The sequence below is a fragment of the Sapajus apella genome, unplaced genomic scaffold (assembly GCF_009761245.1).
Source record: "Sapajus apella isolate SASKATOON/1434 unplaced genomic scaffold, GSC_monkey_1.0 scaffold188, whole genome shotgun sequence".
Taxonomy (NCBI): domain Eukaryota; kingdom Metazoa; phylum Chordata; class Mammalia; order Primates; family Cebidae; genus Sapajus; species Sapajus apella.
Genome location: NW_022437128.1, coordinates 1,046,645 through 1,062,128, shown reverse-complemented (window position 1 = coordinate 1,062,128; position 15,484 = coordinate 1,046,645). Strand labels below are relative to the sequence as shown.

Genomic DNA, 15,484 nt, shown 5'->3' with positions numbered 1-15,484 from the left:
CATCATTCTGGCTTTCTAAAATAAATTGTGTCAAAATAGTAGATGGAACATAGACTGTATAAATGAAATAAGTTTAGACAGAATTATATAATTAGAATATTTGCATTTACAATCCCTAAGGAAATAATGCATCTGGCAATGCTCATCATGGCTGCCAACTAGAATTCTAGGTCCCCTGATGGAAACACAGCACACCACCACCTATGATGTTGCCTTGCCAGGAAATACATCATGAATCATATCAAGTCTTTAAATCTAACTACCAGTTTAAGAAAAAAATGGGGGAAGCAGAAGAATATGGTAAATAGTAGAGTGATTCAATTAATGCAATTCAGAATTTGGAAATTTCTATAGGAAACAAGCCATTTCTTCAACAAATTAATGTCAACGGGGTAAAAAAAGATTAAAAGAGACAAGCTCCAAGCCTAACCATGAGAAAATCACCAAATTCCGAAAGATAAACAGCCTGCATAACACCTGACTAGTACACCTCAAAACTATCAAGGTCATCAAAAACAAGGAACATGACAAAAGAGCCCAAAGAGATGTGACAAATACATGAAATATGGTATCTTGGAAGGGATACCTGGAACAGACAGACACCAGTGAAAACTAAGATAATCTGAATGAATAAAGTATGGACTTCAATGATGGTTTATCTTTTTTTTTTTTTTTTGAGATGGAGTCCTGCTCTGTTGCCCAGGCTAGAGTGCAGTGGCATGATCTCGGCTTACTGCAGCCTCCACTTCCCAGGTTCAAGTGATTCTCCTGCCTCAGCCTCCCGAGTAGGTAGGATTACAGGTGCACACCACCATGCCTGGCTAATTTTTGTATTTTTAGTAGAAATGAGGTTTCACCATGTTGGCCAGGCTCGTCTCAACCTCCTGGCCTCGGGTGATCTGCCCACCTCAGCCTCCTTAAGTGCTGGGATTACAGGCATGAGCCACCACACTGGGCCAATTTATCAGTATTGATTCATTAATGATAACACATATGCCACACTCAGGTAAGATGTTATTCATAGGGGACACTGGATGCAGGCAGGTCACACAGGAATGCTCTGTACTATCCTCTCAGTCTGTCTATAAATCTAAAACTGTTCTAAAACACGAATTCCACTTCAAGGAAGAGAAAGAGAGACTTAAATATCAACTGAATGCAAAGCACAGATACTGTTTTGATATTGAGTCAAACAAACTGTACATATATTTAACGGAAAATTTGGGGAAACTGAACATTGTATATTTGATAATATTAAGAAATTAACATAAATACTAACATAATAGTTGTTATGTTATTTAAGAGACCTTATCTTTTAGGCTGCTGAACTATTTATGATAGAAATTATATATGATATATCATATCATGTCTAGGATTTATTCTAAAATAATCTGGTGTGGAGGTTGGGAGTAGAGATGAAACCAGAGTGGTCCTGAATTTTTTTTTTCTTCTTGAGATGGGGTCTCACTGTGTTGCCCAGGCCAGAGTACAATGGCACCATCTTGGCTCACTGCAACCTCCACCTCTTGGGTTCAAGCAATTCTCCTGCCTTAGCCACCCTAGTAGCTGGAATTACAGGTATGCGTCATTATGCCCAGCTAATTTTTCTATTTTTTAGTAGAGACAGGGTTTCACCATATTGGCCAGGCTGGTCTTGAACTCCTGACCTCAGGTGATCCACCTGCCTCAGCCTCCCAAAGTGCTGGGATTACAGGCATGAATGGTCCTGAATTAATGATTATTGCATCTAGGTCATGGCTATATGGGAGTTCTTTTTAATTATTTATGTGTATGAATTTTCTGGAATAATTAGTTTAAAAATTTCTCATTACCTCATATGCTAGACATCTTTTCTCTGCAACTTATAACAACAAAATTCCTTAAGAAATTCTACAACACAAAATGTCTCTACCTTCTCTCCTCTCACAGATTTATTGAGGTATAATTTACATATCACAAAATTCATCCATTTTGGCCATGCACAGCGGCTCACACCTGTAATCCCAGCACTTTGGGAGACCAAGGTGGGCGGATCACTTAAGGTTAGGAGTTTGAGACCAGCCCAGCCAATATGGTGAAACCCCGTGTCTACTAAAAATACAAAAATCAGCCAGGTGTGACATCGGGTGCCTGTAATCCCAGCTACTTGGGAGGCTGAGGCAGGAGAATTGCTTGAACCTGGGAGGTGGAGTTGCAGTGAGCCGAGATGGTGCCATTGCACTCTAGCCTGGGTGAAAGTGAGACTCCATCTCAAAAAACAAACAAAAAAAAATCATCCATTTTAAGTGTACAAGTCAATGATTTTAGTATATTTATAGAGTTGTAAAACTATCACCACAATCTAATTTTAGAGCATGTTCATCACACCAAAAATAAACTTCATGTTTATTTTTGCACTTAGCCCCCGTTCCAAACCTGAGCCCTAGGCAATCACTGATGTTTCTGTCTCCATGGATTTGCCTATTATGGGCATTTCATGTAAGTGGATTCCTACAGCCTTTTGAGTCTAGCTTCTTTCACTTAGCATAATGTTTTTGAGGTTCATTCCTTTTGTAGCATGTATCTCTATTTCATTCTTTTTTATTGCAGAATAGTATTCCATTGTATGGACACACCATTTTTTTTTTTTTTTTTTTTTGAGATGGAGTCTCATTCTGTCACCCAGGCTGGAGTACAGTGGCACAATCTCAGCTCACTACAACCTCCGCCTCCCAGGTTCAAGCGATTTTCCTGCCTCAGCCTCCCAAGCAGCTGGGATTACAGGCGTGCACCACCATGCCTGGCTAATTTTTTTGTATTTTTAGTAGAGATGGAGTTTCATCATGTTGGCCAGGCTGATCTCAAACTCCTGACCTCAAGTGATCCACCTGCCTTGGCCTCCCAAAGGGACACACCATATTTTTTTCACCAGTTCACCAATTGATGGATATTTGTTTGTTTTTACCTTCTAGCTATTGTGAATAACACTGCTATGAATTCTTATACAAGTGTCTGTGTGGATATAGGTGTTCATTTTCCTTAGGTAGATACCTAGGAATGGAATTGCTGAGTCATATGGAAAAGCTATGTTGAATGTTTTAACTACTTATCCAGCTGCCTTTAAGCTCCCAAGATGACGCAGATGCACTTCCGATTCCTCCTGCTAAATACAGCTACGACCCTGGATGGCATATATAAAACAAATATAAGAAGATCCGGAAAGATGGAGAGAAGGCAGATTGGCTAAGAATCTCAAGACCCAAAATATATACAGTGGTGCATTCCCTGGGTTCGGCTTTTGCCTCAGATATACAAGACTGGGTGCTAGAAGAGCCAGCAACCAGGAAACTCCAACAGGAAGATGAAAAATATCCCAAAAAGTCTCTAGCCAAAGGACCACGAAAGGGACATCCTGGTTAGAAAAGACAAAACCTCTAGACAATGACTGCTCTATTTCAGGCAAAAAAACACTGTCACCTCCACATCTGCCAACAAAGTTTGAGTGGGGAGTTTAGACATCAGATCCCACCCAGCCGAGCTACCCCTCCCCACCAAGTAGGAAGCTGGGACTTTCATCCCCGCCTGGTGTTATCAAATTCCCCACCATCACAACCAATGTCACTGGAGACCCCGTGGGGAACAGGAATGAGGTGCTTCTTACTCTCCCAGCCAGTGTGTGTCAGCAGAGACCTAGTAGAAAGCCTGAACTCCCATCCATGCCTAGCAATAACAAGGAGCACGGCCCCCGAAAGTGTCCACAGAGGCCAAGTGAGGAACCTGGGGCTCTCCCCGACTTGACAGCAGTGCGTCAACACCCTCTTTCCTCCACTAGTGCGGTGTCAAAGGATAACCACTAAAACAGATTTAAATAAGGTCCAAATTCTCAGAACATACTATCCAAAATGTGCAGAATGCAAGTGAAAATCACTTGTCATACCAAGAATCAGGAAAATCTTGAATAAGAAAAGACAATGGGGCACATATACACCATGGAATATTATGCACCATCAAAAACGATGAGTTCGTGTCCTTTGTAGGGACATGGATGAACCTGGAAACCATCATTCTCAGCAAACTGACACAAGAGCAGAAAATCAAACACCGCATGTTCTCACTCATAGGCGGGTGTTGAACAATTAGAACACGTGGACACAGGGAGGGGAGCATCACACACTGGGGTCTGTTGGGGGGAAATAGGGGAGGAACAGTGGGGGGTGGGAAGTTAGGAAGAGATAGCATGGGGAGAAATGCCAGATATAGGTGAAGAGGTGGAAGGCAGCAAATCACACTGCCACGTCTGTACCTAAGCAACAATCTTGCATGTTCTTCACATGTACCCCAAAACCTAAAATGCAATACAAAAAAATTATTTGGTAAGGCAAAAAAAAAAAAAACCACAATATCACTTAGTGGAATTTTCTTCAATGTTTTGCATTCCTTAAAATGAGCCTTTTAATATAATAATATAGGTAAATCAGCACATTTTTAAAAATTAGCTTTCTTAGTCATACTTTAAGACATACAATCTTTATTTGAGGGTTGATAATATATATGCTACTTTAAAAATCAGCCTGTTTATACATTTTTATATTAAATACTGAAATGATTATACCATAAAAAAAGAAAAAAAAAAAAAAGAAAAGACAATTAACAGACATTGGCCAGGCATGGTTGCTCACACCTATAAACCCAGCACTTTAGGAGGCCCAGGCTGGTGGATCACCTGAGATCAGGAGTTCAAGATCAGCCTGAATATGGTGAAACCCCATCTCTACTAAAATCACAAAAATTAGCTGGGCGTGGTGGCGTGTTCCTGTAGCTCCAGCTATTCAGGAGGCTGAGTCAGGAGAATCGCTTAAACCTGGGAGGCAGAGGTTGCAGTGAGCTGAGACGGCACTACTGCATTCCAGTCCGGGTGACAGAGCAAGACTCCATTTCAGCAACAAAAAAAAGACATGAACACCCAAGAAGACTAAGATGTTGGAATCACCTGATGCATATTTAAAGCAAGCAAGTATTTTAATACAAGTATTAAAAATACTTTACAGGCCAGGCACGTTGACTCACACCTGTAATCCCAGCACTTTGGGAAACCAAGGTGGGTAGATCACTCCAGGTCAGGAGTTCAAGACCAGCCTGACCAACATGGTGAAACCCATACCTACTAAACATACAAAAATTAGCTGCGCATGGTGGTGCATGTCTGTGATCCCAGCTACTTAGGACGCTGAGGCAGGAGAACCACTTGAACCTGGAGGCAGAGATTGCAGTAAACGAAACCCCACCCCTTCATTCCCGCCTGGGCAACAGAGGGAGACTCCATTTAAAAAAAAAAAAAAAAAATGCTTTACAAGCCAGGCACATTGGCTCACACCTGTAATCCCAGCACTTTGGGAGGCTAAGGCGGGCAGATCACTTGAGGTCAGGAGTTTGAAACCAGCCTGGCCAACACGGCAAAACCCCACCTCTGCAAAAATACAAAATTAGCCGGACATGGTGGCATATGCCTATAATCCCAGCTATTCCAGAGGCTGAGGCAGGAGAATCACTTGAACCCAGGAGACAGAGGTTGCAGTGAGCCAAGATTGCACTACTACACTTCAGCCTGGGCAGTAGAGTGAGACCTTGTCCCAAAAATAAAAATTTAAAAAAAAAAAAAAAGCTTTAACAAGCAATTACAAACTCTCTTGAAACAAATGAAAACCAGAAATTTTGGCAAAGGAATGGAAGATATAATGAAGAATCAAATAGAAATTTTATAACTTAGACATGCAATTATGAAAATTGAAAACTCAATAAATTGGCTTAACAGCAGATTGGAGAGGACGGAGGAAAAATTCGATGAACTTAAAAGTAGAGGAGAAATTACTCAATCAGAACAATGGAGAAAAATAGACTGAAAGAAAAGAACAGAGGTTCATTTATGGGACTGTAACAAAACAGCTAACTAAATTCATGTCATCAGTGTTTACCAAGAAAGAAGGGATGGAGGAAGAAAATGTACTCAAAGGAATAATGCCTGAAAAACTCCCAAATTTGACAAAAGATATTAACTTGATTCAAGAAGCTAATTGAACACCAAACAGTATGTTTTCATGTATTTGATGGTTATTTATGTATCTTCTTTGGCAAAATGCCTATCTTTTGTCCGTTTTTTATTGTTATTATTGAGTTATACGAGTTATTTTTATATTTTGGATACAAGTCCCTTATCTGATAAATTATTTGCAAATATTTGATCTCATTCAATTGCCTTTATCTTTTCACTTTCTTATGGTTGCTGCTGTTTTTATGTTTGGTATTTCCTTAATGGATGCAATTTCCAGATCTTTTCCTTTCTTTTTTTTTTTTTCTTTGACATAGTCTTGCTCTATCGCCCAGGCTGGAGTACAGTGGCACAATCTTGGCTCATCGCAACCTCTGCCTCCTGCGTTCAAGAAATTCTCATGCCTGAGCCTCCCAAGTAGCTGGGACTACGTGCATGCACCACCACACCCAGCTAATTTTTGTATTTTTTAGAGACGGGGGTTTCACCATGTTAGCCAGGCTGATCTCGAACTCTTGACCCCAAGTGATCTACCTGCCTTGGCCTCCCAAAGTGCTAGGATTACAGGTGTGAGCTACCACACCCAGTCTTCACTTTCTTAATGGTGTCTTTGGAGCACAAAAGTTTTCAATTTTGATGAAATCCAATTATTAATATTTTATCTGAAGCATGGGCAATACAGTGAGATCCTGTCTTCACACCAAAAAAAAAAAAAATTAACAATTAACCAACCATGGCTATGTGCACCTGTAATCCCAGCTATTCAGGAGGCTGAGGCCGGAGGATCACTTGAGCCCAGGAGTTCGAGGCTGCAGTGAGCTATGATTGCACCACGGCACTCTAGCCTGGGTGATAGATTGGGACTCTGTCTCCAAAAAGAAAATATTATTTTATTGTTTGTGCATATATAAGAAAGTGTCGTGTGTAAGAAATCAGTGCCTAGCCCAACATCACGAATATCTACTTTTAGGCCTTTTTCTAATAGTTTTATAGTTTTGCTCTTACATTCAGGCCTATAATCAATTTTGAGTAGTTTTTTGTGTACGGTGTAAGGTAGTATAGGAATTATAAGCTATCAATCCCCTCTAAGCATAGCTTTAGCTACGTCTCAAAAATTCTGATATGTTCTGTTTCAATTTTCATTCAGCTCAGAATATTTTCTAATTTTCTTTGTGATTCCTTCTTTGACCCATTGGTTGGTTGGAGGCATGCTGTTTAATTTTCACACACTGTAATTTCCTCAAATTTCCTGTTGTTGTTGATTTCTAATTTAATTCTTTTGCAATCAGAGAACACCTTTGTATGATTTGTCCTTTTAAAATTATTGACACGTGTTTTATGGCCTAGCATATGGCCTATCCTGGAGAATGTTCCACGTACACGTCAGAAAAATGGTAAATCCTGCTATTGCTTAGTAGAGTGTTTTGTAGATGTCCATCAGATTTAGTTAGTTGATAGTGTTATTCAAGTCTTCTGCTCAAAGACAGCCCTTACCTGTCAGCCCTCTTTATGGACTGGGGATAACTGCCACCCCAAGGTCACACTTTCTAGGGAAAAGCCACCGTCCATGACTGATTAATGTCGGGAGCAAAAACCCAGCTTCCTTGCCCCAATTCGGGACGGCTCTGAAGGGCCATCCCAGCTCCAGATTAAATCTCAAAGTCTGCTTCCTGAAGACCCAACCTGTCCCTTAGTCAATCAAACTATAACCACTCTAGTTTTAAATATATTCCAAATCAGAGTGCTTCTCACCATGCCCCAGTCTTCTCTCACTGGTCACCACATCGAGAATGGCCTGGGCCAGGAGTTGGGGGCAAGTTGGAAGCAAAGGAGCCAGGTGGGATGCTATTGAAATACTCCTAGAGATGGTGGGGGTGTGGTGACAAGCAGTCTAATTTGGTACTTATTTTGAAACTAGAATTGCCATGTCTTATTGACCTCCCAATCTTTTTTTTTTCAGGCTGGAGTGCAATGGTGCAACCTCTGCTCACTGCAGGCTCCACCTCCCAAGTTCAAGCGATTCTCCTGCCTCAGCCTCTGGAGTAGCTAGAACTACAGGCGTGCGCCACTATGTCTGGCTGATTTTTGTATTTTTAGTACAGACACGGTTTTACCATGTTGGCCAAGCTGATCTTGAACTCCTGACCTCAGATGATCCCGCCTCCACCTCCCAAAGTGCTGGGATTACAGGCGTGAGCAACCATACCCGACCAACCTCCCAATCTAAAATAGTCCCCAAGTTCTTCTGTCTCCCCTCACCCTGCTTTATATCATCTCATACTCCTTAACACTATCTGAAATTATATTTTATATTTACTTGGTACCATCTATTTTGTTCACGGCCATAAATTCAGGGCCTAAAACAGAGTGGGGTACAAAGCATGTGCTCAGTAAATACTGTGTAAATGAATGGATAAGTAAATAAGCAAATTATATGCATCAGTACTTACTGAATGCTGCACTGAAGTAAGTAAAGGCATAAGATATCTGTCTGGATCTGTAGTTTCTGATGTAACCTGAGGCAGAAATGTGTTTCCCAGCCATGCCCACATTTTTTTAAAATGACAAAAAATACATCCTACTAAGACAGATGGCACCTCAGGGTGAAAAGAATATGGGTTTGGATGTGAATAACTCACATCTGAAACACACTTAGTAGCTATATGACCTTGCGCAAGTTACTCAACTTTTCTGAGCTCCACATCTCACTGTGGGTGGAGGAAACGGTATCCCCATCCTGGGGGTATTTCAACTGAGACAGTGCATGATGAGTTGAGGTTCTGCTCCACACACTGAGGTATGGTCAAGTCCAAAAACAAGTACATGAAAAAGACAAAAGTCCTTGCCTTTGTGGAATTGGCAGTCAGTAAATGAGAAATATAAATGAAATTTATGTTAGTTGGATGGTGAGAAATAAGAAGAAGAAAAGCCAACGGGGATGAGGAACACGGGAGAGCGCTTCCAGTTTTGAAATGAGGCAGGCAGGGAAGGCCTCAGTTGGGTGCCTTTTGAGATGAGGGACGGAGCCACGAAGATAGCTGGGGAAGGAAGCAGTTCATGCAGTGAGAAGAGCAAGTACAGGCCCTAAGGTGTGAATGTGCCGGTTTCAAGAACAGCAGGAAGCCAGTGGGGCTGGGTGGTGAGAAGTCGTCAAAGATGAGGTTACAGCGGGAAGGGCCTCGTGCAGGGCCTTGCAGGCCCTGTAAGGAAGCTAGCTTTACTCTGAGTGAGTGGAGAAGTGACTGGAGAGTTTTAAGCAGAGGAGTGAGGTGGTCTAACTTGTATTTGAACAAACTCACTTTGGCTGCTGGGTAGAGACATGGACAAGGAGAGCAAGGACAGCAGCAGGAAGACAAGTTAGGAGATGCAAGAGACGACACTGGCTTGGACTAGGGTACTGGCAGGGGCGACGAGAAGAGATGAGAAGTGCTCAGATTCCGGACATACATATTTTGAAGGTAGAGTCCATAGAATTTAAGACAGTTTGGATGTGGAATATGAGAAAAAGAGTGGAGGCAGCAATATCTTCAAGGATTTGAACAATGGAAAGAATAGAACTGCAAACCTCAATTCTGTCAAGAAGGAAGAGACGGCTCAGGGAAAAGATCAGGTCAGTTCTGGACATCTGGACATGTTGAGTTCGTGGTACTTGTACTTGAAGTACAAGTCTGGAGTCCTGGGAAGTGTATGATCTAGAGATATACATTTGAGAGGCATCAGCACAAGGGTGGTCTCCATAGATAGTATCTGAATCTGGTAGGGAGCCACAGACTGGATGAGATCACCTAGGGAGGGAGAAAATAGAAGAGGCCCAGGGAATGACCACAGACACTACAATGGTAAGAGGCTGGGGAGATGAAGAGTGACCAACACGGAGGCAGAGAGGGGCCTGGGGCAACAGGGGGCTCCACATCTCCCAAACCATATATTTACAAATAATCTCTAACAGTGGATTACTCTTGCTTATTTCTTTTTTTTTTTTTTTCTCTCTCTCTCTCTTTTTTTTTTTTTTTCCCCCGAGACAGAGTTTCACTCTTGTTGCCCAGGCTGGAGTGCAATGGCACCATCTCGGCTCACCACAACCTCCGCCTCCCGGGTTCAAGCGATTCTCCTAACTCAGCCTCCCGAGTAGCTGAAATTACAGTTGTGTGCCACCATGCCAAGCTAATTTTGTATTTTTAGTAGAGATGGGGTTTCTCCATGTTGATCAAGCTGTTCTCGAACTCCTGACCTCAGGTGATCCACCTGCCTCAGCCTCCCAAAGCACTGGGATTACAGGCGTGAGCCACCATGCCCAGCCTGTTTCTTTTATTTCCTTTCTTTTTTTTTTCCCTCACTCTGGTCTCCCTCTGTCACCCTGCTGGAGTGCAGTAGCATGATTATGGCTCATTGCAGCCTCAGCCTCCTGGGCTCAAGTGATCCTCCCACCTCAGCCTCCCAAGTAGCTGGGGCAACAGGTGCACATCACCACAGCCAGCTAATTTTTGTATTTTCGTAGAGATGGGGTTTCTCTGTGTTGCCCAGGCTGATCGTGAACTCCTGGGCTCAAGTGATTCTCCCACCTTGGCCTCCCAAAGTGATGGGAGTACAGGCATCAGCCACTGCTGCGCCGGGTACTCTTGCTTATCTCTATGGCTACAATGGCTGTTGCTGTCTTTGTGTTTGGACACATTATCAGGGCCAACCTCAGAGTTAACCTCTTAAGGTCACAAGTCCCTATGACTAAAGTGTGAGTGACTGACAGATTTATCCTTCTCAGGGAGTATGCAATGAAAGAAAATCCCTTTAACAAAATGAACCTCTATTTGATGAAATACTGTAAGAAAGGGGGTCATTTCCCACCGGAGAAAACTGCCCGTATCCCTGGCACGCTGCGGCTCGCCGCACTGATGAAGGTATTACCCGGTCAGCATCAGCCCTTGGGAAGCCATTGGGAAGGAGAAACAAGCTCTTGGGAGAGTATCAGTACTGTTTTGGGCTGTAATGTCCTAGAGGCCAGGGCAGCATAGCTTACAAAGCCTGAGCAGGTGCACACTGCCTTGCCTTAGGATAAAGCAAGAAGTGAGCAGGCAGCTTCCTGACACTGTCTTTAAGCTCAGCTTCTGCCCCACTGCACTCCTGGTTCCCCTTCCACCTAACCACTTCTTCTCTGTCTCCATTGCAATTTCTTCTTTCTCTCAAGTTCCAGCCTAATGCCCCAGCCTTCTTTTCCACAATGGTGTGAGATTGGCAACACTGCAGATATGGGGAGTCCAGTTCTTTCCACCAAAGTCTTTGTGGTTCCACGAGAAACCTGTTGTCTCTTCCTATTTTCCTTTCACTCCTCACCAACGCCAAATCCCAGGCAGCAAACCAGAGAGTACAAAAGCAGGGCATTGTACACCAGGGCTCCTCTTCCCCATACCCACAGTTGCCTCCTCAACTAAGGAAAGTCATGGAAAAATGACAATGACACCAATAGGACAATGGACCAAAAGCACAGACAGGAAACTCACAAAAGCACGACAGGAATCACCAATAGCCATTAAACAGTTAAAAAGAATGTCGACACTTAACAACACATGTGCAGTTTAGAGCAACGATAAGAGACCGTTTCATCTATCAAAGTGGTGAGGATTCTAATGCAGAGAGTTGGCAAGAGTAAGGACAGAGGCAGACGCTACTAATCGGAGTAAAAAGGCCCGCACTGCATCCTGGAGAATGGCTTGGCAACACTTAGGGACAAGGGCTTTAAAACAAGTCTGTGCCTTCACCCTTTCACTCAGTGGTTTCACTTATAGAATTTCGCCTGAGGAAATAATTAGACAGCCAAGCAAACATAAGTTCAAGAATATGTACCGAAGGTCTGGGCGCGGTGGCTCACACCTGTAATCCCAGCACTTTGGGAGGCCGAGATGGGCAGGTCACCTGAGGTCAGGAGTTCAAGACTAGCCTGGAAAATATGGTGAAACCCCGTCCCTACTAAAAATACAAAAATTAGCCAGGTGCATGCCTGTAATCCCAGCTACTGGAGAGGCTGAGGCAGGAGAATTTTTTGAACCTAGGAGATGGAGGTTGCAGTGAGCCAAGATCGTGCCACTGCACTCCAGCCTGGGTGACAGAGCGAGACTCTGTCTCAAAAAAAAAAAAAAAAGTCAATATAATGAAAAGCAAAGTACGTTGGAGGAACTGTACTCATATTAAAGGAAACTAAAAAGAATTGACAACTAAATGCAATGCAGAATGCCAGATGAGATCCTGGACCAAGGGAAAAATTTGTCATGAAGGACATTGTGGGGCAATTGGCAGAACCTGAATTTGGACTGTCGATTAGATCATGGTATTACATCAGTCTAAGTTTCCTGATTTGGATAATTGTACCATGTTATGTAAAATAATGTTTTTGTCTTAGAACACTTGCACTGATGGGTGTAAGGGTAAAGGGGTACTTTGTATGCAACTTACTCTCAAATGGTTCAGAAAAAAATACAAACGTGTATTTATAGAGAAATAATGATGAAGTAAATGTCGAATGATATTAGTGGATGAAGCTGAGTGAAGGGTATCCTGGAATTCTTTTTAGTATTCTTGCCCCTTTTCTATGAGTTTAAACGTATTTCAAAATAAAAAGCTAAAAAAGGAAAGAAAGTGGTGCTGGTGAAGTGTCTTCCCCAGTAGCGTAAGGTGCTCAGGTGCACCGGCGGCAGCCGTGAGTGCCTCAGCACCAGGGAAAGCACAGCCAACGGTCACACCTTCTGCCACCCCGGGCTCTCAGTTCCCTGTGCTACTAGAGGAACTCACTGTGTGGTTGACCCCAAAGTTGCCCTGGGTTGACTCAAAAATGTAGGATGAATATTCTGAGGCAATGAATTCTCTTTTGTTATTTTATTTACTCCAATTTTGCATTCTGACGGGCGTTCCCTGCATCCCAAGGGCCTCTGCAGTGGAGGGAGGCAGAGATGGAGGAAGTGAAAACTACCCAAATTCAGTGTTTGTTACAGATAATCTAGACTGCAAAATTTAGGGTAGACCATGTTCACTTATTACTGATAATGACACTCTTAACATTCCCTTACAACAGGAAGACCAAGGTTTCCCCAAAACCAGCCAGCATCTTGCCCATTCCCCAGAAGGAGAAAAATATGTCCTGGCAAGAGCCAAGATAGGACCCAGAAGCCCCCTGAGTTCCTTTTCCCAAGGTGAGTGGTTTCAAATTATGACAAGTTGCAGGTTCTCTGAGAAGCATCTGTAATAACCTGGGGGAAAAAACCTGCTTAACCTCGTGGTTTATGCATCCTCTCCTGGGAGGAGGAATACGGAACTCTCTAACCACCCCACATCTGTTTCCAGGTCCTGCCCCTCCTGGGGCACAGGGGCAGCCACCTTGTAATTCCCATTCCTAGAAAGGAGAGACCGGATCAACAAACAGCAGGGCTAGGCCTGCCCCGGGGGTTCCAGGAGTCCTTCTCCTCTCCTATCACCTGCCCCCCAGGCGCACTGTCCTACTTCCCCCCACTTCCCCAGGGGTTGTCAGGACAGATGGCCCCTCCTTCATCCCCGCTAGTGTTCCTCCACTCTTCCTCCGCCCCCCCATTACTAGGGTGTCCAGGACATTGTGTGACTCAGGAAGCAGCTCAGACGTGAGGCTTGCAGCAGGCCAAGGAGGAGGAAGAAGGGGCAGTGGGAACAGAGGAGGTGGCTCCTGCCTCAGTGAGGGCTCTGAGGGTCCCTGCCTGAAGAGGGACAGGGACCGGGACTTGGGGAAGGGGCTCTGGAATGCAGTCCCCTTCACTGCTGCTGCTGCTGCTTCTGCATTTCTCAGTGGTCATAACCAGAGGTGAGGCATGGCATGGGAGAGGTGGGGGACCCACCTCCTTTAGGAGGATGTCCAGTGGGCTGGGGGAAGAGGGCCAAGCTCCAGGCTGTGTGAGGGATGCTGGATGGAGGAGATTCTCACTGCCCAAATAGTGAGGGCCTGCAGGGAGAGACGACTCTGCCCCTGGAGCTGCTCTGGGCCTGGTGCCAGGGGTGGTGACTGCTGGGGGATGGGTGAGAGGGTGCCCAATTCCAGGAAGAGCCTCATCAGCACTGGCACTGAGAGGACTCTTGCAGCCATATGGAAGAGGGGAAGAGGGACCACACTGACCACCTGCTTGGGGAAGAGATGAGAGGGAGGCAGGAGATGGGGACATGAACAGTCAGGCCCACTGAGTCCCTTTCTTAGTCCAGCTGTCCCCACCCCCCGGATGGCTCAATGCTGGGCCTTTCCGGGAGGAAATCTCTTCGAAGTCTCAGCCATTCACCTCCCAGGAGCCCCCTCCACCCCCCTTCTGACCCCTGTTGTCTTGCTTCCGAGGGATGGAGTCTGAGGCTGCACTTGGGAGGCCAGAGAATAAACAGGAAAGGGAGGTGGGGATTAGTAATTGGGATGAAGGGCGTTGGGGCTGGGACTGGGTACCATGTGGAGAGTGGGGACAGATATGAAGAGGTGGTTTACAGCACCTGTGGGAGCTGCTGTGGGCAGGTCTCTCAGGAGCACCTAGAGAAGGAAGGGTGGATTGGATAACTATGATGTTCTCTGGGATGAAAAAAAAGAGAGAGAGAGAGAAGGAAGGGTGGAGGCAGAGCACCCAGTGCTTCCAACGCACCTCCCTCTCCATCCCCAGGGCTGCAGTGTGGGAGTTTCCCGGAACCCTGTGCCAATGGAGGCACCTGCCTGAGCCTGTCTGAGGGACAAGGGAACTGCCAGTGAGTGTGCCTTGCAAAAGTGGGAGACTGGAGAGAAAGGGGGAGGGAGAGCAAAAAGGGAGAGGTGAGGAAGTGAGACCAAGAAGAAAGGGAGGAAGTGCAGGAGATGAAGGGAAACAAATGAAGGCAGAGAAGGGAGGTGGGCGAGAATGGGGAGAAGATCTAGTGATGTGAGTTTCCTTCTCCTCCCCTGCCCAGGTGTGCCCCTGGCTTCCTGGGTGAGACGTGCCAGTTTCCTGACCCCTGCCAGAACACCCATCCCTGCCAGAATGGAGGCAGCTGCCAAGCCCTGCTTCCCGCTCCCCTAGGGCCCCCCAGCACCCCCATTCCATTGGCACCCAGCTTCTCATGCACTTGCCTCCCTGGCTTCACTGGTGAGAGATGCCAAGCCCGGCTTGAAGACTCTTGTCCTCCCTCCTTCTGTTCCAAAAGGGGCCGTTGCCACATCCAGGCCTCAGGCCGCCCACAGTGCTCCTGCATGCCTGGATGGACAGGTAAGCGCCGCTGGGGAGGCCAGGAGGGGACAGGCAGGAGCAATGGGCTAGGCTGTGGGTGGGAAAGATGGAACTGCAGACTGAGAAACTGCAAGCCCTTTGAAGACAGAAGCCATGAGAATCAACATGCCAATTCTTGGCAATCCACTTAGCCATGACCGACATTCACCAGCATGATTGTACTGACTGCTAAGATGCTAAAATATTTCCAGATTAAGGATGCCATGAGCCCCCCTTT

At 45.0% G+C, this 15,484-nt stretch overlaps 1 protein-coding gene and 1 long non-coding RNA gene across 6 annotated transcripts in view; one reads left to right on the top strand and one right to left on the bottom strand.

Annotated features, from left to right (window-relative positions):
- LOC116543448 overlaps positions 1-15,484 on the bottom strand; it is a 117,635-nt gene that overhangs the window by 70,087 nt on the left and 32,064 nt on the right. The gene's annotated exons all lie outside the window — the stretch shown is intronic.
- Positions 13,484-15,484, top strand: part of NOTCH4 (notch receptor 4) — a 32,191-nt gene continuing 30,190 nt past the window's right edge. For 2 of the 5 annotated variants that reach the window (XM_032268961.1, XM_032268960.1), the window contains exons 1-3: positions 13,511-13,841; positions 14,671-14,752; positions 14,951-15,246. In XM_032268961.1, the coding sequence (XP_032124852.1) occupies positions 13,781-13,841; positions 14,671-14,752; positions 14,951-15,246 (439 nt within the window). In that variant the 5' untranslated portion in view covers positions 13,511-13,780. Of the gene's footprint in view, positions 13,842-14,670; positions 14,753-14,950; positions 15,247-15,484 lie in introns of all 5 variants that reach the window. The other 3 variants (XM_032268964.1, XM_032268963.1, XM_032268962.1) reach the window with 3 other exon arrangements.